General features: G+C 36.5%; 1 protein-coding gene across 10 annotated transcripts in view; it reads right to left on the bottom strand.

The window, feature by feature from the left end:
• Window positions 1-22350, bottom strand: part of SLC4A10 (solute carrier family 4 member 10) — a 320600-nt gene that overhangs the window by 41753 nt on the left and 256497 nt on the right. For all 10 annotated transcript variants that reach the window (XM_056110433.1, XM_056110436.1, XM_056110435.1 and 7 more), the window contains one exon: window positions 5958-6063. In XM_056110433.1, the coding sequence (XP_055966408.1) occupies window positions 5958-6063 (106 nt within the window). The remainder of the gene's footprint in view (window positions 1-5957; window positions 6064-22350) is intronic.

Below are 22350 nucleotides of genomic sequence, written 5' to 3'. Positions count from 1 at the left end.
TTTGCCTCTGTCTAAAATGCTAAGAGATTAATGACAAAATGAAGCTATGGACAAAGAAAGAGTAGGCAGTAAATCCATTGTAAACACATTTTGTATAGGTAGGTCGTTATCTTGATTTTGTGTTGCTATAAAGTCTAGTGAGGTCAGAAAGGTAGCTTAATGGTGCTGAGTCATGCTTTGCAGGTTGAGGCTCAGATTGAATCTCTGGCACTGTATGATGCTCCCAGAGCATGAAGGCAATTAGAGCACAGAGCCAGGGGTAGCCCCCAAGCACCGCACTGCCGGATTAACCCCAAAACAAAACACAAACAAAAAGTTATAAATATTTTATTCACTTGGCTAAGTCTTGTTATCAGTGCTTAAGACCACAGACACCATTTAACTAGGTGCTGTATTTTATATTAGATAATAAATCGTCAATATCTTAACCTTAAGCTGACTCTTCATTCAAAGCAAACTGAATGAAGGAGATTTTAAAAAGAAAAAAATTATATTAACTATACCCCTTACACATATGCCGAGAGGAAAGAGAAAAAAAGAGAGAAAGTGAGTAAAAGAGAGAGAAAGAGGGAGGGGAGAGGGGAGACAGAGGGAGGAAGGAGAGAGAGAGAGAGTTCTGAAATTCAGAAGTGAAAACCAAATCCAGATCCTGCTCTTTTATTTTGAGTTTAACATATGGTTTCACTACCAAAAATGAAAAAAAGATGCTTGTTGACAAACTTGTTTGCACTAATTATTTATCAGATGTTCTAAGTTTTAACAATGTATAATTGGTAAAAATTGTTTGATATAATAAGAAACTGAAATGACATCCATTCCCTGCCCCTTATATAAGCTTAAGTGACATGTGTGAGTCCAATACTAAATCATTATTAACCAATTGCTAGCTAATACTGCTTGTGAATATTTCAAAACTTGCTTATAGTTCTTTCTAAATGCTAACATTGAGATACTACTATAAGTATAAATATATACAATTATCTAACTTGCCATTAAAAAGCTTATATATAGCACAATAACAAAGATTTTGAAATAACCTGTCAATAGATGAATTGGTGAAAAACTGTGGTATAAATAGACAGCTGGATTTTTTTTTGGAAAGATAGATGCATGTGGAGAACAGTTTGCTAAGTGAAATAAGCCTTACACAGAAAGACCAGCACTAAATGATCTCATTTCGAAGAGAAATCTAAAATAGTCAAACTCACAGAAGCAGAGAGTAAGATGATGGTGATCAGGTTTTGGGAAACAGAAAATTGAGAAAATAATCGGTCAACAATAGAGTTTCAGTTATGCGAAATAAATAAATTTTTTAGACTAGCATTTAATATCATGAGTACAGCTAACAATACTGTATTATATAACTGAAATTGATTTAGTGAGTATATCTTAACTGTTTCCACCAAAAAAAAGTATTGTGAAGTTATGGGTTTGTTAATCAACTTGATTATGGTAATTATTTCAAAATGTACATATACATACATATATAAACACATCATTTTGTACACTTAAATATATACAATTTCTCTAGCCCTAATGTACATAATTTGCATTTGTCACTTCCATTACTATAAAGCTAGAAAGTAAAACAAAACACTTGTGATATGAGATTGCTTTTCAAGCAATCATTAAATGTTTACTGATCACTAACTATGCATTAAACAGTTTGGAAGAATCCTAGTAAGTTGAATTTTTTCCCTTCTAAATGTACACTGGTAAAGGGAGGGGTGTTGGAACACTGATGACTGTAACACAATCATTAACAACTTTGTAACGGTGTACCTCATGGTGATTCAATTAAAACTTTTCCCTTAAGGCATAAATGATAATCCATATATCTCATATATAAGAGATATATCAAAATAAAGTTTTATCAAATGAGTAGTACATAATGTAAATGATATACCACTACTGTTATAAAACTAAATAGCCACTAGCACAATGCTTTTTTAAAAAATTACTGTTGATTTTGATAACTATGCTTACAAAATATATAATCAGTTATAGAATATAACTGTGCTTTAAAAAATACCAGAGTAAAAATGAATATTTTAAAAATTTAATGGTATTAGTTGACTAAAAATCAAAACACATTTTTTCATTATGTAACATTCCCTCTGGTAACAGAAATAATCAATACATTACCAATTTGGTCAATATTAGCAATGATCCAGTACAAAAAGTGCTTTTAAATAATTTTTAAAATTTAAAAAATTTCTGCCAGATTTTCAACACCTAATACAGAACTTTGAAAAAAGCTATAGTACTATATTTGATCTGATTGCAAAATATTTTTTACTATATTCTGCTTGGCTCTAAAATTTCCAATTTTATTACTCTAAAATTTTCAAAAGCTAGCAAGATAATTGTTTCATGAGTCTCTTAGATGGATGTTTGTCAAGAGTTGCTATTGCATAGAATGAATATTATTATTTAACAAATCATTCAGAAAGTATAAAACAAATAAAGAAAAGTTATCTTAAAACATATAACTATGATTATTTGGGATTCTACATTCATGATGACACCCAGATGAGGAGACACAATCAAGGATCCTTTATACATGATAAGCAACAGCTTTCAAAAGGAGATTATAGACAGAAGATACACTGTGCAATGCATCATGTCAACAAAGAAGAACAAATAAGACTGATAGCATTGCTTCTTGTTCAATTTGCCATTGAACGAAGAAGAATGATAGCATTGCCTTTTGTTCAAGTTGCTATTTCTTCTATGAAATAAACTAAGTGATTGTTGAGCGTCAAAGAGCCAGATAACTTTATTTTTCTAGAGAAAAATACATGTCATACATAAATCTTAACTATAACAGCCAAAAAAAGTAAAAATGAAGACTACTGTATTAGTAGTATATTGTAGAGAAAATAATTAGGGTAAAAAATGATTGTAAATGAGGGTCAAGGTAAAATTTCAAACTGATCTCATTTTAATTCTAAAAGAAAATATTTAATGGGAGAAATTTGAGAAAATAGACACTATGTCAAGTGCCATACCGTGATCATGTCTAAACCTCCAAGACATATTATTCAAAATGATAAAATCAAAATATAGACAGAATATTGAAAGCAGCAAGATCAAAAATGAACTTAGAAAGGATTACATAAGATTTACAGCAGATCTATCAAATGAGATTCTATGAGCCCATAGAGAATGGAGGGATATAGTACAAAATTGCAAATAACCGAACAGTCACCAAGAATACTCTATTTAGCTACATTATCATTCAGATTTGAAGGAACAATACAGAGCTTCAGGGGCAGGCAATAGTTTAGGAAATTCATTGTCTTGAAACCAGTATTAAAGAAGCTTCTTCAAAAGGCAAGACAAACTTCTCAACACTTGCCATTGAGTATAGCATTCATTCATGGCACTTAGAGTTGTCCTCTACTAGATTGAGAAAGCTTCCTTTAGGAGTCAGAGAAGTAGTACAGTAAGTCACTCGCCTTGCACATGGCTGATCTGACATTCCATATGGTCCCCTGAGCACTGACAGAAGTGATTCCTGAGTGCAGAGCCAGCCATAACCCCCAAGCATCTCTGGGTGTGGCCCAAAAAACAAACATAAATGCTTTGCTTTTTTTTTAAGAAAAAAAAGAAAGGTTTCTTTACTTTTATCTTGCCAAAGGATTTTATACATTTGCAAAATGAATTGATATTTTATTTATATTAATGTCATATATCTGATCAAGTTTTTTAAACATCTATAGAGATTTTTATTAGGATCTTTTACTTACTAGTGCAAATTTGTTTGCACTTATGCAGTATCTATAATAAAATATTTTCAACATAAAGCTAATATTCCCTTTCTTAGAATAAAACACACTTCCATACTTTTATAGGCCTATCAGATTCTTCCCTTAAAATTCCCCCTTCACTTTTACTAAGTTTTACATTTGTAAGACTTTTCTTATATCTTATGTAATGTCTTTCTTAAATCTTAGGTAATATATTTTACATAGATTTTATACAAATCCTTATTAGCATGGATTAAGTTAATTTTAATTTATATACCTATAAAACATATAGCTTTGAAAAAAAGTGTTTTTATCAATTTAGTATTGAGTTATAATATTGTGGAATTTCAGATTAGTTCTATTCGCTTATGTGTGTAGGTGTTCACCACTTTCACAGTAAAAGAGAGTGAGAGGGAGAGAAAGAGATCGATGTCAAACAGGGTATGAAAAAGAAACATAGTAAAGAAGCAACAAGTGGTCAGATTCATCAGAACTAAAAACTTGTCTATAGAACTGAGCTTACATGGATTTGGGTGGGGGAATTCTTGGGACGTTGTGGAGGGAAGTGGACTCTTGGTGGTAGGCTTGGTGTTGGGATGATGTATTCATGAAAAGAGTATGATTAACAAAATTTTACCTCAATAAAAATGGTATAAAAATTATGTATATAAGTTTTAATATCTTTGTATAACAGCAATCTTCATAAAACAGCTTAAAAATTTGGTTGCATTTCATCATGTTGCACTAAGTGGCTCATGTACTAAATTGTTAAGCATTTCACAAAACGCCCTCGAATTCATAAGGTCTGTGCTGATGCTTATCCTGAGGTCTGAATATTTCTAGGTAGGTAAACTGGCAGAAGTTTTGGATTTTAAAGTTTGTAACTGGAAAAAACAGGAAAAAAAACTGGGACAACTCAGATTTTAATATTAAAAGTACAACTTTTTTCATTTTAATAGTTGTGAAATTAAAAAGAAAGGATACAAATAAGAAAATGATGCATAAATATTAGAGTAGATTGATGATTGATAAATGCAGCTATTAACACTCTCCCTAAAGCCAAAACATAATTGTTAGTGGGGAGGGGAGGGGGTGCTGGACCATACCTAGCTGTGTTCAGGGCTGCTTCTTGGCTATGTACTCTGTAATCACTCCTGGCCATGCTCAGGGGACCATATGCAGTGCCAGGGATAGAATCAGAGTCTGTCACATGCAAGGCTGTCTTGCCCCATACTATCTCTCTGGCATCAAAAACATGTTTTTTAAAGAGCTGAGTTAACCTTGATAGGTGAAAAATCTGTTGACATTCCTGTTCTAAGGTAAGAAGTTCAGAACAAAAATTTCCTTCTTGGAGGAGATACTAGAACTTTTTTAAGAAAAATGGATTTTGTTTTTGCAAAGATCTCAGTATTTACACTAAAATATTAACAAACAATACCCCCATCCCAGCATATTCTTAACAGCTGGAGCAGTATTAACAAGTAAAGTAAGCATTTGGGTTTCTTTCACAGAAGGTCGACTTAGTTCTACCATATGGTTTCATTTAAGTCAACATCACTCTTTTTTAATATGCTTTCAGGTGATATAGTCTTATTCTGCATATGCATGAGTTTAGAACTGTTTAGAACTATTAACTATTAGAAAAATTTAGTAGCACTGTAGCACTCTGCTCCCGTTGTTCATCGATTTCCTTGAGCGGGCACCAGTAACATCTCACAACAAATTGTGAGTAATGAAAGAGAACTTTAGTAATGAAAGAAAACTTCACATTATTGATAAATACAAGGAAAAAATGAATAAAATTAAAATGAAGGCAAAACTATCACTATTATAAAACTACTAGCACTGTCACTGTCCTCCCATTATTCATCAATTTGCTTGAGCGGGCACCAGTAACGTCTCCATTGTAGGACTTGTTGTCACTGTTTTTGGCATATCGGATATGCCATGGGGAGTTTGCCAGGCTCTATTGTGTGGGCGGGATACTCTCGGTAGCTTGCCAGGTTCTCCAAGAGGGATACAGGAATAGAACTCAGGTCGCCTGTGTGCAAGGCAAACGCCTTACCCGCTGTGTTATCACTCCAGCCCATTATAAAAATAGTACATGTTCAAAATCAATTTTCTTAATAGTAATGATGCATTCAAAATGTCAACAAAAACTTTTAAAGATAAAAGACTCAAAGAAGATGTGAAGATTTCACTTACCGATACAGTTAAGTTCTCCCAAATTATGTCAGATGCGGAAATATTGGACTCCCTCCACTCCCTCAGTGTATCATTGCTAGGGTTATGTGGTTCCACACAGTTACATCTAAGAGAGAAAACAGTGCTTTAATAAAATGCATATCTTTTGTTACCATACTCAAAACAATTATGAAAAACATCCTCTTCTTTACTCATAGCCTTCCTTTATTTGAGAAAAAAATGTTAGGATAAACTCAAACTACTTCAGAACTATGTCAAGAAAAAGTAGATATTTGCTAAAACAGTAGATCATTCTACAGAGTTTCCTGGAATGAGAAATCATCATATCTATGTAAATGAGAGAAAATTTTTTAATTGTTGGTTAGAAAGAACATAAAGGTCCCTTGAGACCTTTCAAAATGGGTATCTTCTAGATCAAAGACAAACAATTGTTTATAAATTATAGTCACGTGTAAAACACTAATGAACAATCAAATTTATAATTATGAATTCACGAGTATAGCAAAACCTTCATTTAGCATTTTAGGAGTCACATAATTATGAAATAGATTGACAGACTCTTGGTTACTGGGCACAAACCAGGCTACAGGAAGTTGGCTTGGGAACCACGAATTATTTGCAATAAACTTCTTAGGCAATCACAATGAAAAGATAAGCCCTTGGGCTTACCTCTCCATGATGTCTCATCAGGTTTCTGCTCCTTTAAAAGCTCCATAAAATAGCTTGCAGCAACTCAGCAAAATACTTATTAGCAGAATTCAGGTTGCATCTGAGTCATAAGAGGTGATCCCAGAACTAACTCGCAGGCCTAAATCTCGTGTATGGTCTCCCACAGGTAGGGGACTCACATCCAAAATAGGGTATATAAACCAAGATAAAGGACCACATTGGATCTTTTCATCTAGATAATGTTTCTTTGTGATGAGTAGTAGTCCTAATCACTATGCAAACGTTTTTTGACTACCTACTATATTTTAGCATCCATGATGAACTGGACTGGGATAGAAGTAAGACATAATAAGGAAGAATTGGACATAGCAGTATAACTATATAACAGAAAAAAATTCAGACCTCACATTCGGTATAACGCTATAAATTAATGAGAAGGCACAAATATAACAAACAAAGGAAGCTGATACTGAATTTCAAATGGATTGTTTAAACATTTTATTCAGAATCATGCCATTTGTCCTGCATAAATAATTTTCTTGATTCCCCTCCATTCCCACTGGGTCCAGGCAACCTCTATGCTCAACTTACAGGTGTCCTGAAACTACAGCTCTACTTTTCACACAGCTCTACTTATCACACAGAATGTTCACACTTAGGTCTTCTGTCACTGGGCAAAGATGGAGAGGGGATAGAAAAAAAAAACAACACCCAGTGACTCACAGGGACCAAATTTATAAGTATAAATTTGAGAAAGACACATAGAATTCCACCAAACTCAACCAGAAGGGTCCACTAGTACCAACCAGTTCTGTAAATTCTTGAAGAATGACTTTAGTGACACCACGTTGAGGATTTTAATGAGTTCAAAATAACAATGGCACCAGTAGTTGGCAAAGTAAAAGAATTTATGAGAGCATATACGAGAAATCTACAATCAGATGTGACAAAAATGAAATGTATAGTAGATGATATTAAAAAACTCCATAGGAGGTTTGAGCAAGCAGAATGATAGCAATCAAGGAAAAGTTCAAATAGTTACAAGACAAAATGCTGGAAACCTCTAGAAAACAACTGAAGATGAAGAAAATGTGTGGTATTAAAGTGATGTGCAATTTAGTTATTACATTTAACAAATCTTCTATAAAAAACATATAGTTTCTACTTGGTAAATCCTTTTACATAAACAACAATTACTTCTGTCTTCTACATAAAAGTTTAGTGTGCTTTTCTTTACATCATTTTCCTTCATTCTTCAAAAAGTTGGGAACATATATTGTTGCAAAGAATTATACAAGAGTAACGGGAAACCTCCATTTATCACAGGGGATATGAAATGTTACAAGAATCTCAGATGTCTGAAATCACAAATTATACAACAGGCCACTTATACATAGTTTTCCCTATACATATAAACTTATGATAAAGTTTAAGTTACAAACTGAGTACAGTCAAATGTTAATAAAAAATAATAATGGGGGCTGGAGCAATAGTAAAGAAGATAGAGCTTTTAAATTACACAAAGCTGACACAGCTTCAATCCTCTGTACCCCATATGGTCCCCAAGTTTGCCAAAAGCGACATCTGAGCATAGAGCCAGCAATAAGCTTGAGCACTACCCAGAGACCATTTGTGACCCCAAAACAAACAAACAAAGTACTATCAATAAAATAGAATACTTTAACTATATGCTCAATAAAACTTACATGAATACATTTTCTCTACCTGTTTGCCTCAAAATATCTTTTTGAATACAATATCTTTAGACTGCACTAGATCATAGGTAATTAAAAAAGCAGAAAACAAAACTGCTAAGCAGTAACTACTTTATAAAGAATGATAGTAAACATAAAAAGTACACCAAATAAATATTCTAAAAGTAGTTTATAAGTGGCTTTTCAAAAACTTGAGATAATTCTGCCTTTCATACAGCCTCCGAATGAAGACTTTAATTATAATCTTTCTTGGATTGGAGAAAGAGTACAATGGGTAAAGGAATTATCTCATGAGGAGTTGATCTAGGTTCAATCCTGAGCACTGTATACAGTCACCCAAGCACTGCTAGAAGTGACAGCTAGGAACGAATCCTAAGCATAGAGTCAAGTAAGCCCTAAGCACAGCTGTGTGTGGCCCCTGAACAAATAACAAAAAAACAACAAAAAAATAAAAAGAGTTGGGGGCTGGAGTGATAGCACAGCAAGTAGAACATTTGCCTTGCATGCGGCCCACCCTGATTTGATTTAAAGCATCCCATATGGTTCCCCGAGCACCGCCAGGAGTAATTTCTGAGTGCAGAGGCAGGGATAACCCCTGAGCATCGCTGGGTGTAACCCAAAAAAAAAAAAAAATTAAAAAGAGTTGCCATTGGGGCTGGAGCAATAACACAGCGGGTAGGGCGTTTGCCTTGCACGTGGTCAACCTGAGTTCGATTCCCAGCGTCCCATATGGTCCCCTGAGCACCACCAGGAGTAATTCCTTAATGCAGAGTCAGGAATAACGCCTGTGCATTGCCGAGTGTGACCCAAAAAGCGGGGGGAAAAAAGGAGTTGCCATAATGAAGAAACTAAAACAGTTTTCTCTTATGAATGTCACACCAAGTTTGACCACCATGATATCCTCAAATTACTTGCAATATATTCAACAGTGAAAGGCAGCTTATTATGTATTTAGTTAGTGCTAAAAATTAAACATCTTTGCATCTTTGATCATCACTGCAGGGGATCCCGGACCATATGTGGGGTTGAGGATTTAACTTGGGTCACCCGCATGCAAGGCGAGCTTGCCATCACTGTACTATCTCTTCAGTCCCCTCCAGGATCTTTTAAAACAGGGTTTTGGGGCCGGAGTGATAGTTAGGGTGTTTTCTTTGTACCTAGCTGATTTGGGTTCGGTTCCCAGCACTCCATATGGGCCCCCGAGCACCGCCAGGAGTAATTCTTGAGCTACAAGCCAGGAGTAGCTCCTGATCATTGTCAGTGTGACCCAAAAAAAGGCATTAAAAAAAACAGATTCTCAGTTTAATATTTCTATAGCTCAAAGTTTAGTCTTGTTTACAATAGTTCAAAGTTCACTGCTTCTATAACTAAGAAACAGAATCAACTTGCTCTTTAGTCATTGATTTAGTATATCCAATCTCTCTAGTTTATGAAGTTAAGTGTTTAAAAATTCATCAGTTCATTTGGCATCTTAAAAATGATGTTTCAAGAGTCTATTGGTAGCTGACTAAAACTGAATCAGCTTTGACTTATAACCCATGATTATGTTTGTTTGTTTGTTTGTTTGTTTGTTTGTTTTTCGGCCATATGCAATGATGTTCAAGGGTAACTCCTGGCTCTTGACACAGGAATTACTCTTGGCAGTGCTTAGGGTACCATATGGGATGCTGAGAATTGAACCTGGGTCTGTCTTGTGCAAGACAAACTCTGTCCACTTTACTATCACTCTAGGCCTTATGATTATTTTTATACTTATTTTCAAAATGGTCTCATTCTTTTTTCATGTAAATTAAACCTATATTGAAAATACAAAGGTTTCTTAAAAATTATTTTACAAAATGACTTATTGTTGGCTGTTGGCTACTGACTTTAGAAATGCCTGTATCAGACACTCTGGGTGCCATTTAAAATCCCATCAGTCTCACCCCTGGCCTCATTGCAGTAACCAGTTTGCACACACCACAGTAACCACCTTTAGAAATAAACCCTCAGTGCCTTGACTCAAGCTTCCCTGAGTACCTATGTGTTTGCTGCCCTAATATTACTACTTCCTTTAACCATAGGGGATATAATCTATGGATTTATGCTTCCTTGTCTCATCCCCTACAATAGCAGGTGAGAGGTTTAAACACTTTATGAGCCTTTTAAAAGATCCTATCACATCAAATTCCAGTCACCATAAGTTGGTACTTATAACCAACTAAAGTCATATTTTATTGGCTTTGTCTTCTGGTCTGTATTACTATAAAGGACTATACATAGATAACTACTATATGACCTGCTCATGAGAGCCAACTTTGCAAGTGTATTGTTATAGGATGTTGTTTATGCTGGAAAAGTGGATAAAGCCAATGACTGCAGTAGGAACCAAACACTCTACCTTTTATCTGAGAATAGAGAGAACCCAGGGACTTTAATAGAAAGACATCTTGGAGGATGGGGTAAAATTTAGACTTGCCATCAAACTAGAAACTGCCATTGGATATCATGGATTAATCAATCAGAGAAATAAAATCTTATTTTTTGTTGATAGAAATTGGTGGGAAGGACATAAATTATAGAATATATGATACCAAAGGGAAATTTTCTTTGAGGACTCACTTTATATCTTTAAATAACTTAGAGGTCAGTGACACAGTGTCCCAGTACTATTCATTCTGTGAAGATACAGGGGGTGACAAAATTGTATCTAACAGTATTAATGGGCATGGTAAACTAACCTGTGATGCTATATTAGCACAAAAGTGCTCATAAATGTTCTATTCTCCGTTAAATATGAAGACAACCAATGTTTTGCTTGTGATATTTCTTTTTATCAGAAAAAAGAATGTTGACCATCAAATCATATTGCCCATGGCAGCACTGTCTCGGAGCAGTAGTTCATTACATTGACTAAACCCTGTTGTGCAATATATTTAAGAGGATAGAATCAGGAATAAACTACATTTTGGTCATAGAATTCTAATATTAGTGTGGTTAAATATCCTGTTTTTTACTGAGAGACTTGATTTTCCTAAAGAATGAAAATACTGCCACATAACTATTATAAACAGAAATGTATCAGGATGCCTAAGGAAGATATTAGTGATTATGAAATATTAGCTACTCTGAAAAAAATTTGCATGTCTGAAAAGAATTTTCTATTGCTGTCATCTCTTTTCCAAAAGCAAAGGAAATTCTCACATCTTTCCTGTTTAGTGTCATGTGTGATTTGTTATGTACAATTGAGGAATCGAATGAAACTAAGTTTGGATATAGTTGATATCCAAATAATAATACATAACATATTCTTTTTGCATTGAACACATTTACTATTCCCCTTAAATATAAGGCCCAATATATGAAAATTTAAAATATATAAAGCCTAGGGATTTTCAGAAGTCTGTTCTACACATTGGCATCTATCAGGATATTTTCCTTGTCACTGTCTCTGAAGAGGCAGGCTATTCAATAATTTCCTCTCTTCCCTTTCCTAATGTTACCTGTCAATTCTAAAGACATTAGTGCTGTTGCCTTAACTCTGACTGCACTGCACTGCACTGCACTGTCCTCCCATTGTTCATCAATTTTGCTCGAGTGGGCTTTAGTAACGTCTCACAACAAATTGTGAGACTTGTTTTTGTTGTTTTTGGCATATCAAATATGTCATGGGGATCTTGCCAGGCTTGACCATGGCGGCAAGATACTCTCGGTAGCTTGCCGGGCTCTCCAAAGAGGGGTGGAGGAATCGAACCCGGGTCAACCACGTGCAAGGCAAGCGCCTTACCCACTGTGCTATTGCTCCAGCCTTAGCTCTGGCTAGAAAGACAAAAGTTTCTATTTAAAGAAACACTGAGCTAAATCTTTACTCTGTCCCCTCCCAACTATTTCATCCCCTAAATCACACAGACTCTTTCAGCTTCTATTAATTCAGTATTCTTTGAATGAAATTATAACAATTATGAAGCATCATGCAGAGGCTTAAGAGTCAGAACACATAGAAAGTTTTGAATATTTTTCCTCAAATTTAGTAATTGCTCAATACAAAGTAGCTTCCATGAAAGTCTGTTACATGACAAATACTTGTAATATACTCCCATCAAAATTTTAAATCAATCCTGTTACTGTAGGACTGGTATTTTTTTCCCCAGTAAAAAAAAAAAAATAACTAAAACTCAGCTTCTACTCAGCTAACTCAGCTAGCTACTGTGGAAAGGATCTGCAGGATACAGGTTTCTAATCTCTACTAAATTGAGGTGGAAGTTGAAATGAAAAAATAAAAAATTTCTTTTACATAACTTATTTCCTATCTATTTCCTATCTTGGGGCTGGAGCAATAGCACAGCAGGCAAGGCATTTGCCTTGCACGCAGCAAACATGGCTGACACAAGTTGGAGTCCTCTGCCCCTCTCGGAGAGCCTGGCAAGCTACCAACAGTATCTCGCCCGCATGGCAGATCCTGGCAAGCTCCCCGTGACGTATTCGATATGCCAGACACAGTAACAACAAAGTCTCCAATGGAGACGTTACTGGGCCCGCTAGAGCAAATCGATGAACAATGGGAGGACAGTGACAGTACAGTTCCTCTCTTATTTCCTGTCTGGGCTGGAGTGATAGCACACTGGGTAGGGCATTTTCCTTGCACACAACACAACAACCAGAGTTTCATTCCTCTGCCCCTCTCGGAGAGCCCCGCAAGCTACCCAGAGTATCTCGCCTGCACAGCAAAGCCTAGCAAGCCACCCATGATGTATTTGATATGCCAAACACAGTAACAAGTCTCACAATGTTACTGGGCCCGCTCGAGCAAATCGATGAACAACGGGAGGACAGTGACAGTGACAGTGATTTCCTGTCTATTTTATTCAGTAGTGGAATTAAATGACAGCATATTTTATTCCTGTCTATATTTATCCAAAAGACAGATTTTTATTTTTCCAAATAAGAGCAGATCAGTGAGGGGATTACAGGATGCAGAGTTAATCCACAAACTAAAAGAAGATAATAACTGACTTACAAATTATGTACAATATATACATATGTATCAGCCACTATATTCTTATACTCTTACTATACAATAAAATAGAAAAAATATAAATAAGACTTACATCTACAATGATTTCTTCTGACATTGTGTTCAGAAAAGAAAAAAAATATTTAAAGGTTAGTTCGAGGGCTTCCAAATTTATAAAGACATATTTTCAATGCTTTCTGAAGCTTTGAGATCCCTGGATATGGTTCAAAGAATAAAATATAATGAATCCAAGACAAAAAGTGGCCTGTTTTTCCCTCCCCACTGGCAATCCCAGATAATGAAACATGTGGCTGATAAGAAAGCAAATGACTTTGAGAGTACTCAGAGATCTGCCACATTTAACACCAAGAGCTCTTCATAGTATTCATCTACAGTCAGGGATTCCTAATAAAGGGTCATGTGAATGGATTTCTGGTTTGTAGAAAGGTAACATGGATTTTTTTTAGAACTTTTTAAAAACATTTAAATTGCTAAGAGAATATAATACTTTAGATGTTCCCTGCGCACATAAGTAGACTAAGCTTCAGGTTTAAATCACCTGAACAAAATGAAATTGCCTCAAAGCCATGTAAATGAAGTAGTCCTCTATTCTGTTTGCTGGGCATGCCTGTAATCATGTTATTTTTAAAACTGTAGAATTCACTAGTGAAGCTATCTGCTTCTGGACCTTTCTTTTGGGAAGATTTTTGATTGCTAATTTAATTTGTTTTACTTGTCATAAAACTCTTCAGATTTTCTCTTTCACCTTGCTTCAATGTCAGTATTTAATGTTTTTCTTGAAATATGTCTACCAGAGTTCCTATACGCATTCCTATCTAAGCACTGAGCTGAATGACCTTTACCAAGACAAGTAAACTTTCTGTATTCTACCTATCTCGGTTTTCTTAAATTTGAGATAATGATAATAATCAAACTCACAGAGTTTTCAAATGATAAAATGACTTAACATAGAAAAAGTACCTGGAACAAAAAATCTGACATAAATAAACATTAACTAGGTTCAGGTAGCATCGTAGTTATTATCACTAAAGTTATTATTACCAGCAAGTCCAATAATCCAAATTCAAAAGAATTGCAAGTGAGAATACTGGTATAAAATACCAATAATTTTTTCTTATAGTGTTGGACTGTTAAGATACACTTCACTAACTACATCTTCCACTACTTCTTATTACCCAAAGAAAAGCTTTTGCTCTAAGTCATCTTGCTTATATAATGGCTACTGAGTGATTCGATAAACATTGTAATTAAATGCCCTCATCCAGTAGTCTTTGCTTTTATTTCAAGGCTAATGGAGGTGATTGGTCTTCATTACACAAGAGAGTCATGGCTGTCTTCTGGAAAACATAATTTGGCAGAACTCCCTTCAACATTACTGCTAATTTTAGTCCTGATGCAGATGCTCTCCTTTTGCCTTTATGGTTATTATTAGTACCTTCCTGTTTATGATGAACAGTAAAGGTTTGTGATTCTTCTTTCTTTACTTCTTTTTGAGGTCTCTTTACTGACTAAATGATCCCAAGAGGACTAGATAGCAAGTTAGGTATTAACATAGGGGATAAAATTTAAAAATCATGGCTTATATGTAGAATTCAAACATGTTTTTATGCCTATTCCTTCTTCTATTTAAAAAAGTATTTTAATTCTGAAAATAATAAAAAACACAATAATTTATAAAATTAAAATGAAAAAGAAATATCTTATAGTCTTATAACAGATACCAAATTTTTGAGGTATTTTTTCAGTAGTTTTTTTAATGCACATTTCAATATATATAAACATAAAATGTTTTTAATCTTTTTTATACAGCAAATAAAAGCAAGCATTTTCAAGTATCTCATTATTCTTTATAATCATTTTAATAGACATGACAAAATTTACTTATTCATTATTTTATTACTCCAAATTTGTTTCTATTACAATGCATATATAAATGATACAATACTAAGTCTTTTAGAACACATTTATTTCCATGTTTTGGAATTTATTCTTAGAAGAGATTCTCTAAGTGCTGTAATTTTTCTCTCTGACAAATAATTTAAACTTATAGCCATATCATAATATCAAAAAATAACTTAAAATGTGCAGAGCAACTTTGTAAAAATTATTACTTTTAATACTAAAAACTCACTTATATGAATTTTATCTTCATTCCAGTGGTGATATAATTTCTTTGACATTTAACTATACAATTTTGGAAGTATTTTTCATACCATGAAAATTCTATTTCTTTATGTGACAGCATTTACAATTAATTATAATTATTTAATCAACATAATAGTTAACGTCTAGATTTTCTCATATATAATATGCTCCATGGGGACAAGGATGCCCATTTATGTTGTTCCATTTACATTACCAAGAGCTATGGTGGATACATGGAAATATATTATAGTTCCTACTTTTAAAGATTTATATCAATTATGGGAATGTTTTTATTATTTTAATCTTATGTAATAGAGAATGTCATGGGATTTAAAATAAAATTGACCTGTATGTGACCCTCACTTACCATTCCTTGGTTATATTATACTGGGAAAATTATTTAACTGTCTGGAGCCTCAAGTTGACTATCTGCAAAGCAAGAGTAATAGTGGTTCCACAGGTTATTGTGAGGTTTCAGTGGAGTAGCACTGTAGCACTGTCCTCCCGTTGTTCATCAATTTGCTCGAGCGGGCCCAATAAATCTCCATTGTGAGACTTGCTGTTACTGTGTTTGGTATATCAAATAAGCCACAGGTAGCTTGTCAGGCTTTGCTGTGTGGGTGAGATACTCTCGGGAGCTTGCCGGGCTTTCCGAGAGGGGCGGAGGAATCTAACTCGGGTTGGCTGTGTGCAAGACAAATGCCCTACCCACTATGCTATGGCTCCAGCCCTTCAATGGAGTAAGGAATGAAAAGTCTTATAATTCTTAGAAATTAGGTAGTAGTTTGGGCTGGAGCAATAGCACAGCAGTAGGGCATTTGTCTTGCAATCTGCCAGCCCAGCCAAGTTGCTACAGTGATACAGGTAGTTACTGTCACTGTCCTCCCTGAGCAGGCCCAGTAACATTGTGAGACTTGTTACTGTGTTTGACATATCAAATACATCATAGGTAGCTTACCAGGCTTGTCATGAGGGCGAGATACTCTTGGTAGCTTGCAGGGCTCTCCGGGAGGGGCAGAGGAATGGAACTCGGGTTGGCCACATTGGCTGTGTGCAAGGCAACCCAGTGTGCTATCGCTCTAGCCCTACTACAGGTAAGGTAAGGTAAGGTAAAGGCCCTCCCGATGATCATCGATTTGCTCGAGCGGGCCCAGTAACGTCTCCATTGGAGACTTTGTTGTTACTGTGTCTGGCATATCGAATACTCTCGGTAGCTTGCCGGGCTCTCCGAGAGGGGCGGAGGAATCAAACTCCTACTACAGGTAGTAGTTTATAATTATTCACTGAATAAAGACTTGCCAATTTTTGCTTTTCTTTTTCTGATTTTTTTCTCTCTTCCTATTGTCAGTCTTAGAAAATTATCAGGATTTGAACATCTCATACCTAGGTAATAATTATTCCTTTATCCATTTTTCATAATCCATTTTTTAATCAATTGTCACATGATTCTTCTCAGAGCACTTCCAGTCATCCCTAGTGGAATATTTGCTATATAAATTTCTACCAGTTGGTCAGAGAAATCCATTATATACACCTCAGTGGAAATAATGACTTTATCATACAGAACTTCAACTCTAATTATGATGTTATCATACAGGACCCACAAGTATAATAAGAATAAAAAGGCTATTATGCCATAAATAATAAACTAAATTAAATGATCATCGGAGATGGAATAATAGCTTAAGGTTTGTTTCCCTGATGAATATTCCAATACCAAAGTAGTTCGTTGCTGCTTCTCCTGGGAGATGATATCCAGCATAATACTAAATTATACCATACTGAGACCCCAGCCAGCAAATACAGGGTGCCACACCCCAAACTGTTCCATCCCATCTGACTCTGGGACACACACTAAACCTTTACTATAGCCCAGGGGGGCCAGGACTATGCAAGAAGCATTGGGATATGGGACCCCCAGCCCCACAGCCTCACTTCTAAGTGAGGAGGCAGATATTGCATGATTTTAAAGGTGCATGTCAGACCCCAGGTACCTGAGGGCATCAGGACGATCTGCTTCGACCCTCACGGCCACCTTCTGGGCACCATGTGCTTCCAGGGCAATGGCCATCACATTCCACCTGGGGTAGTAGACGCCTTTGTGCTCCCATTATCCAGATGGGAAAAGCAAGTTCCAGGAAGGCAGTACCTTGCCCAATGCCTCCTACAGCCAGTCACCTTGGGCATTTTTTCAAGCCCTCCGTACCCTGTCCAGGGCTGCCTCGAGCACATTGGCCATGCCATCGACAGCTACATGTGGTGCATCTCATGGTTTGGGTTTGCAATCCTGATGTGGACGGTGAGAGGTGGGATGCAAGTGGGCTGGGTGGGGGGTGTGGACTGGGGGCATGTGGAGCCCCACTCCATCTGATTGCCTCTCATCCAGCTGCCTGTGATACTGTTGGCGATGTACCTCTACACCGTCCTGTGAACACAAGACTGGCTGACCCAGTGCACCCCTCTGCCTCCTGGGCAGCTCTGCATTTCCCGGACTGAGGCCTGCCAGCCCCCTCAGCACATCCTTCCTGCCTTCCATCCAAAGACCTTGGACTGTGTTTCTAAGCTCTGCTGGGAATTGGTTAGGGGTGTCCCATGACAAGACCAGCCGAGACAGTATGCATGAACTCATAACCATCCACCCCACCTGGCCCATCTTTCAGTGCCCTGTTCTCAGGGACTCTTCCCTGCCCCTGTCTCCTCTCGTGGAGCTGCCTGAGCCTTTCCCTCATGACAGGTGTCTTCATTATGATGGAACCATGGACAATGGTCTCTTGAAGCTCTGGGAGATGGGCATTGCCATGAGGGCAGGAACAAATTTTGTCACGGTCACTTTCTTTTCCCTTGCCCAGGGCTGAACCAGATCACTCTCATAGGAGATGGCAGACATTCATTCATCTGGTGCTGAGATGAATGAATGAATGAATGAATGAGTGCTGAGATGAATATGGGCATCATGATTCAAGGAACAGGGTCAGTTCTCAGGCCTATCTGGATGGAGGGGTGCCATCTGGGTTCCCAGGAAACCTGCTTCATTCTCAGTATTTCCCTGCCATGCCAGGCTCACATCTTTAGGGCTAAGTGACACCGCCCTGACAAAGGGTCTCCCTACAGTGGCTTTCTCCAAGATCTTGGGGTCCTGCTGCACTGTCTTGGTTCAGATTTGGTCCCATTCTTTGATTGGGGAAGGAAAGGCACCTGCTAAAGAGGCAGTCAGTGGCGGATCTGGTAAGGGGGATTCTTCTGAAGGCAAACTTGAGGTGTCAGGTTGTAGAGATAGTACTCATGACAGACATCCTCCTTCCAGGGCCTATTGCTTCCAGCATATTCTTTTTAAGGGATGTAGGACAGAGGTTTAAGGATCTTAGAATCTCACCAGTGCTCTATTTTCCTTCCACGTCAGCCTGCCTGCCAGTCATGTTCCAGTAGCTGGCTCCTTCTGAGTGGAGGGCTGATGGTTGCACCTGGTGATGCACAGGAATTTCTCCTGGCGGTGCTCAGGGAACCATATGGGATGCTGGGAATTGAATCCGGGTTGGCTGCCTGCAAGGAAAATGCCCTACCTGCTGTGCTATTGCTCCAGCCCCAAGGAGGGCTGACTTTCTTCTGCATCAAGTAGAGTTTACAGGCTCCTCACTCACCCCACTCATCTCTGATAGCGCTGAAAATTCAAATGCCAGCTTTAAAACATAGGCTTGTAAGAAATCTGTAAAGAGGGGCAGCGGGATAGTACAGTGGATAGGGCACCTTTCACATGCATAGCTCACTCAGGTTTGATCCTCAGGACCCCATGTGGTCCCTTAAGTCCTGCCAAAAATGATCCCTGAGCACAGAGCCAGGAATAAGTCCTTTGCACCACTGGTTGTTGCCCAAAAATCAAAATAATTTTTTAAAGATATATTTTAAGTAAGGACTGGAGCAGGTATGGTGTTTGCCTTGCACGCAGCCAACCCGGGTTTGATTCTTCCACCCCTCTTGGAAAGCCTGGCAAGTTACCAAGAGTATCTCGCCCTCACGGTAGAGGCTGGCAAGCTCCCCGTGGGGTATTCAATATGCCAAAAACAGTAACAAGAAGTCTCACAATGGAGACATTACTGGTGCCCGCTAGAACAAATCGATGAACAACAAATCGATGAAAGGATAGTGCTACAGTGCTACCATATTTAAATTATTTGACTTGTCTTTAGCTTCCCCTTTATTCACTGATTCAACAAATATTCTGTGTGCAGTCATTATGTAGAATGCACATCTACATAATTTTGAAAAATAAACGTGATCCTCGTAAGTACAGGCTATATCATAATAATCATGTATTGTCAATATTACCATGTAGCATTGCAATGTTCTCCCATTGTTCATCAATTTGCTCAAGCAGGCCCAATAACATCTCCACAGTGAGACTTGCCGTTACTGTGTTTGGCATATCCAATACGTCATGGATAGTTTACCAGGCTTTGCCGTGTGGGCGAGATACTCTCGGTATCTTCCCAGGCTCTCTCAGAGGGGTGGAGGAATTGAACCCGGGGCTGCCTGGTCGGCCACGTGCAAGGCAAACGCCCTACTGCCGTACTATTACTCCAGCCTATAATAAAAATTAAATTAATAGTGAAGGAATCATCCAAGAGAGTGAAAGTGTAAAAAAAAACAAATCTATTAGACATTTTATTCTAATGGACTTTTGAGTTTTGTAGGTTGCTCTTAGTGAAATAAAAAGTAAGACTGAAGTTAAATGCTCTACCACTAAGCCATTAGAAGGTCTCCTAGAAAATAAATATGGCTACATGTGAACAGATTCGAAGTTTCACTTTCCCCTAATTATCTCATTCAATGATTATCTCATTGAATTTCCTGCATAAAACTTATGCTTAGAGACATTATGAAATAGTTCATGCCCACAATGACATTTGAATACTTCAAAATATACAATGTAAGTTTTGTTCACTATATTGTCCTCAATGTATCATAACAAAATTCATCTTGAAGAATTTTCCCCCTCATCTCATAGATCTATCATTTAGGGAAGTGTAATTTGAATAAAATCCTTTATGCTCTAATAATTCTAAAATAAATCAAATTACCACACAAGTATATTGTTTTATTTATGTTTTTCAATGTTTCATTTTACTTTTTGTTTTCTGTGAGGAATTAAAATCTGTGGACCTAAAATAATAATTCATAAACTTAAACATATTCTAAATACTAATCATAGAAATTACTTTGGGAACGCTAGTGGCCTTAAATACCCAACAGTGTTCAACCAAGAGTTAACGTAGGAATTGTCTCTCTAGTAAATGCCCCAAGTACAGGACTGTACTCTGGGTAAAAGAAGCTTATATAAATTTATGGTGGCTCCAAATGTGCAGCCAAATATTCCTCTAGGAAAGAACAAGAGATTATTATAACTTCATATCTATACATCACAATTTTCTGACTGCTTATCACCCTGTGGCCACAACTCTGTAAATAGTCCAGCCTTTTTTTTCAATGTATATTAAACTTGTAAAGAATGGCCCTCCATAATTGCATCCAGGGCAAAAGTGACGCTGTGCTAATAAAAAAGTCAAGAACTCCCATGTTAGGGGATTCTCAGATGACCTTACTGCTTGGACAGTCACACTTTCTTTATCTCATTGAAAAATCTTTGCAACCCATTCCAGTTGAAGAAACTCAGTTGAAACCAATTCCATTGGTCTTATGGCAGCAACCACTACAAGTTAGAAGCTTTGGGTTTTTAACTCGTTCTTCTACTAGAGGATCTAAAAACTCTTTGAACTCTTTAATTTTTAGCCCAAAATAGAGGTGATATCACTTAACATTTCTTAATTTATTCAATAGTTTTCATTGGATTAGAACTGATGTGGACATTAGGAATGCAACAGTGTAAACAGGCTAAATTTTCTCCTCTCATAAATTTCGCACTTTAGGAGGGGAAGAGACAATAAATCATACTCAGAGGTAGTGGTACCACTATACGTGGGCACAATACTGCTTGCTGATGAGATTGCAGAACTATGGTGAGCCTTATCCATTGCTGGTGGGTATTCATAGGGTAGAATTTGTTATATATTCATATAAAATTGAAGAATAAACTTTTTATACAAACCAGAAATCCTGTTTTTAAGTATTTACACAAATATAAATGAAAACTAATTTCAAATAAAGATGTACACATGAAGCAATATAGCTCCTACTGTTCAAGGTGTGATCAAAGAGACAAATTATAATATATGTGTACATTGCAATATTATCCCCAAAACAAAAAGTTGTAAATTGGTACATGAAATAAACAGTAAATTTTAGAAGAATTATGACAAAAGAAGTAGACACAAAGGTCTCCATCTATGACCCCATTTAAGTGAAATTCTTTAAAAATGTTAAGTTTAGAGACAAAAAACATATCAGTCATTGTTAGAGTTCATGGGCTAGGGTGAGAGATTAAGGGTCTACTTAAAAGGGTTATATTTTACTGTTAATAAGTTATGATTTAATAAAGCTATTGAAATAGATCAATTATATGTTACATAGGAGAGAGAAGGCAGTAAAAATTTAGATAAAATTCTTCAAGTAGGTGACTTTGAAGAAAGTGGAAGAACATTGTGTATGATACTTGGAGAAAGGGATTTTAAACAAAAAGAATACAAAGGGTAAAAACCTGTCAATTGTGTTTAAGAAAGATAAATGGGCAGGACTAGAAATACGAGGGAAGTGATAAACGTAATCAAGAAAAACATCTAGTAATAGATCACCCTGAAGGGTGTTAAGTCATGAGTGGGCTTTAAGAGGCAGTGATTTGGTATGTTCAAAAAAAGAATTCTGACGGTTGAATAGTGCATGGAAGAGAAAGTACAGAATT

Source organism: Sorex fumeus, unplaced genomic scaffold (genome assembly GCF_029834395.1).
Source record: "Sorex fumeus unplaced genomic scaffold, SorFum_2.1 ptg000009l, whole genome shotgun sequence".
Lineage (NCBI taxonomy): Eukaryota > Metazoa > Chordata > Mammalia > Eulipotyphla > Soricidae > Sorex > Sorex fumeus.
This window is presented reverse-complemented; position numbering and strand designations above follow the sequence as displayed.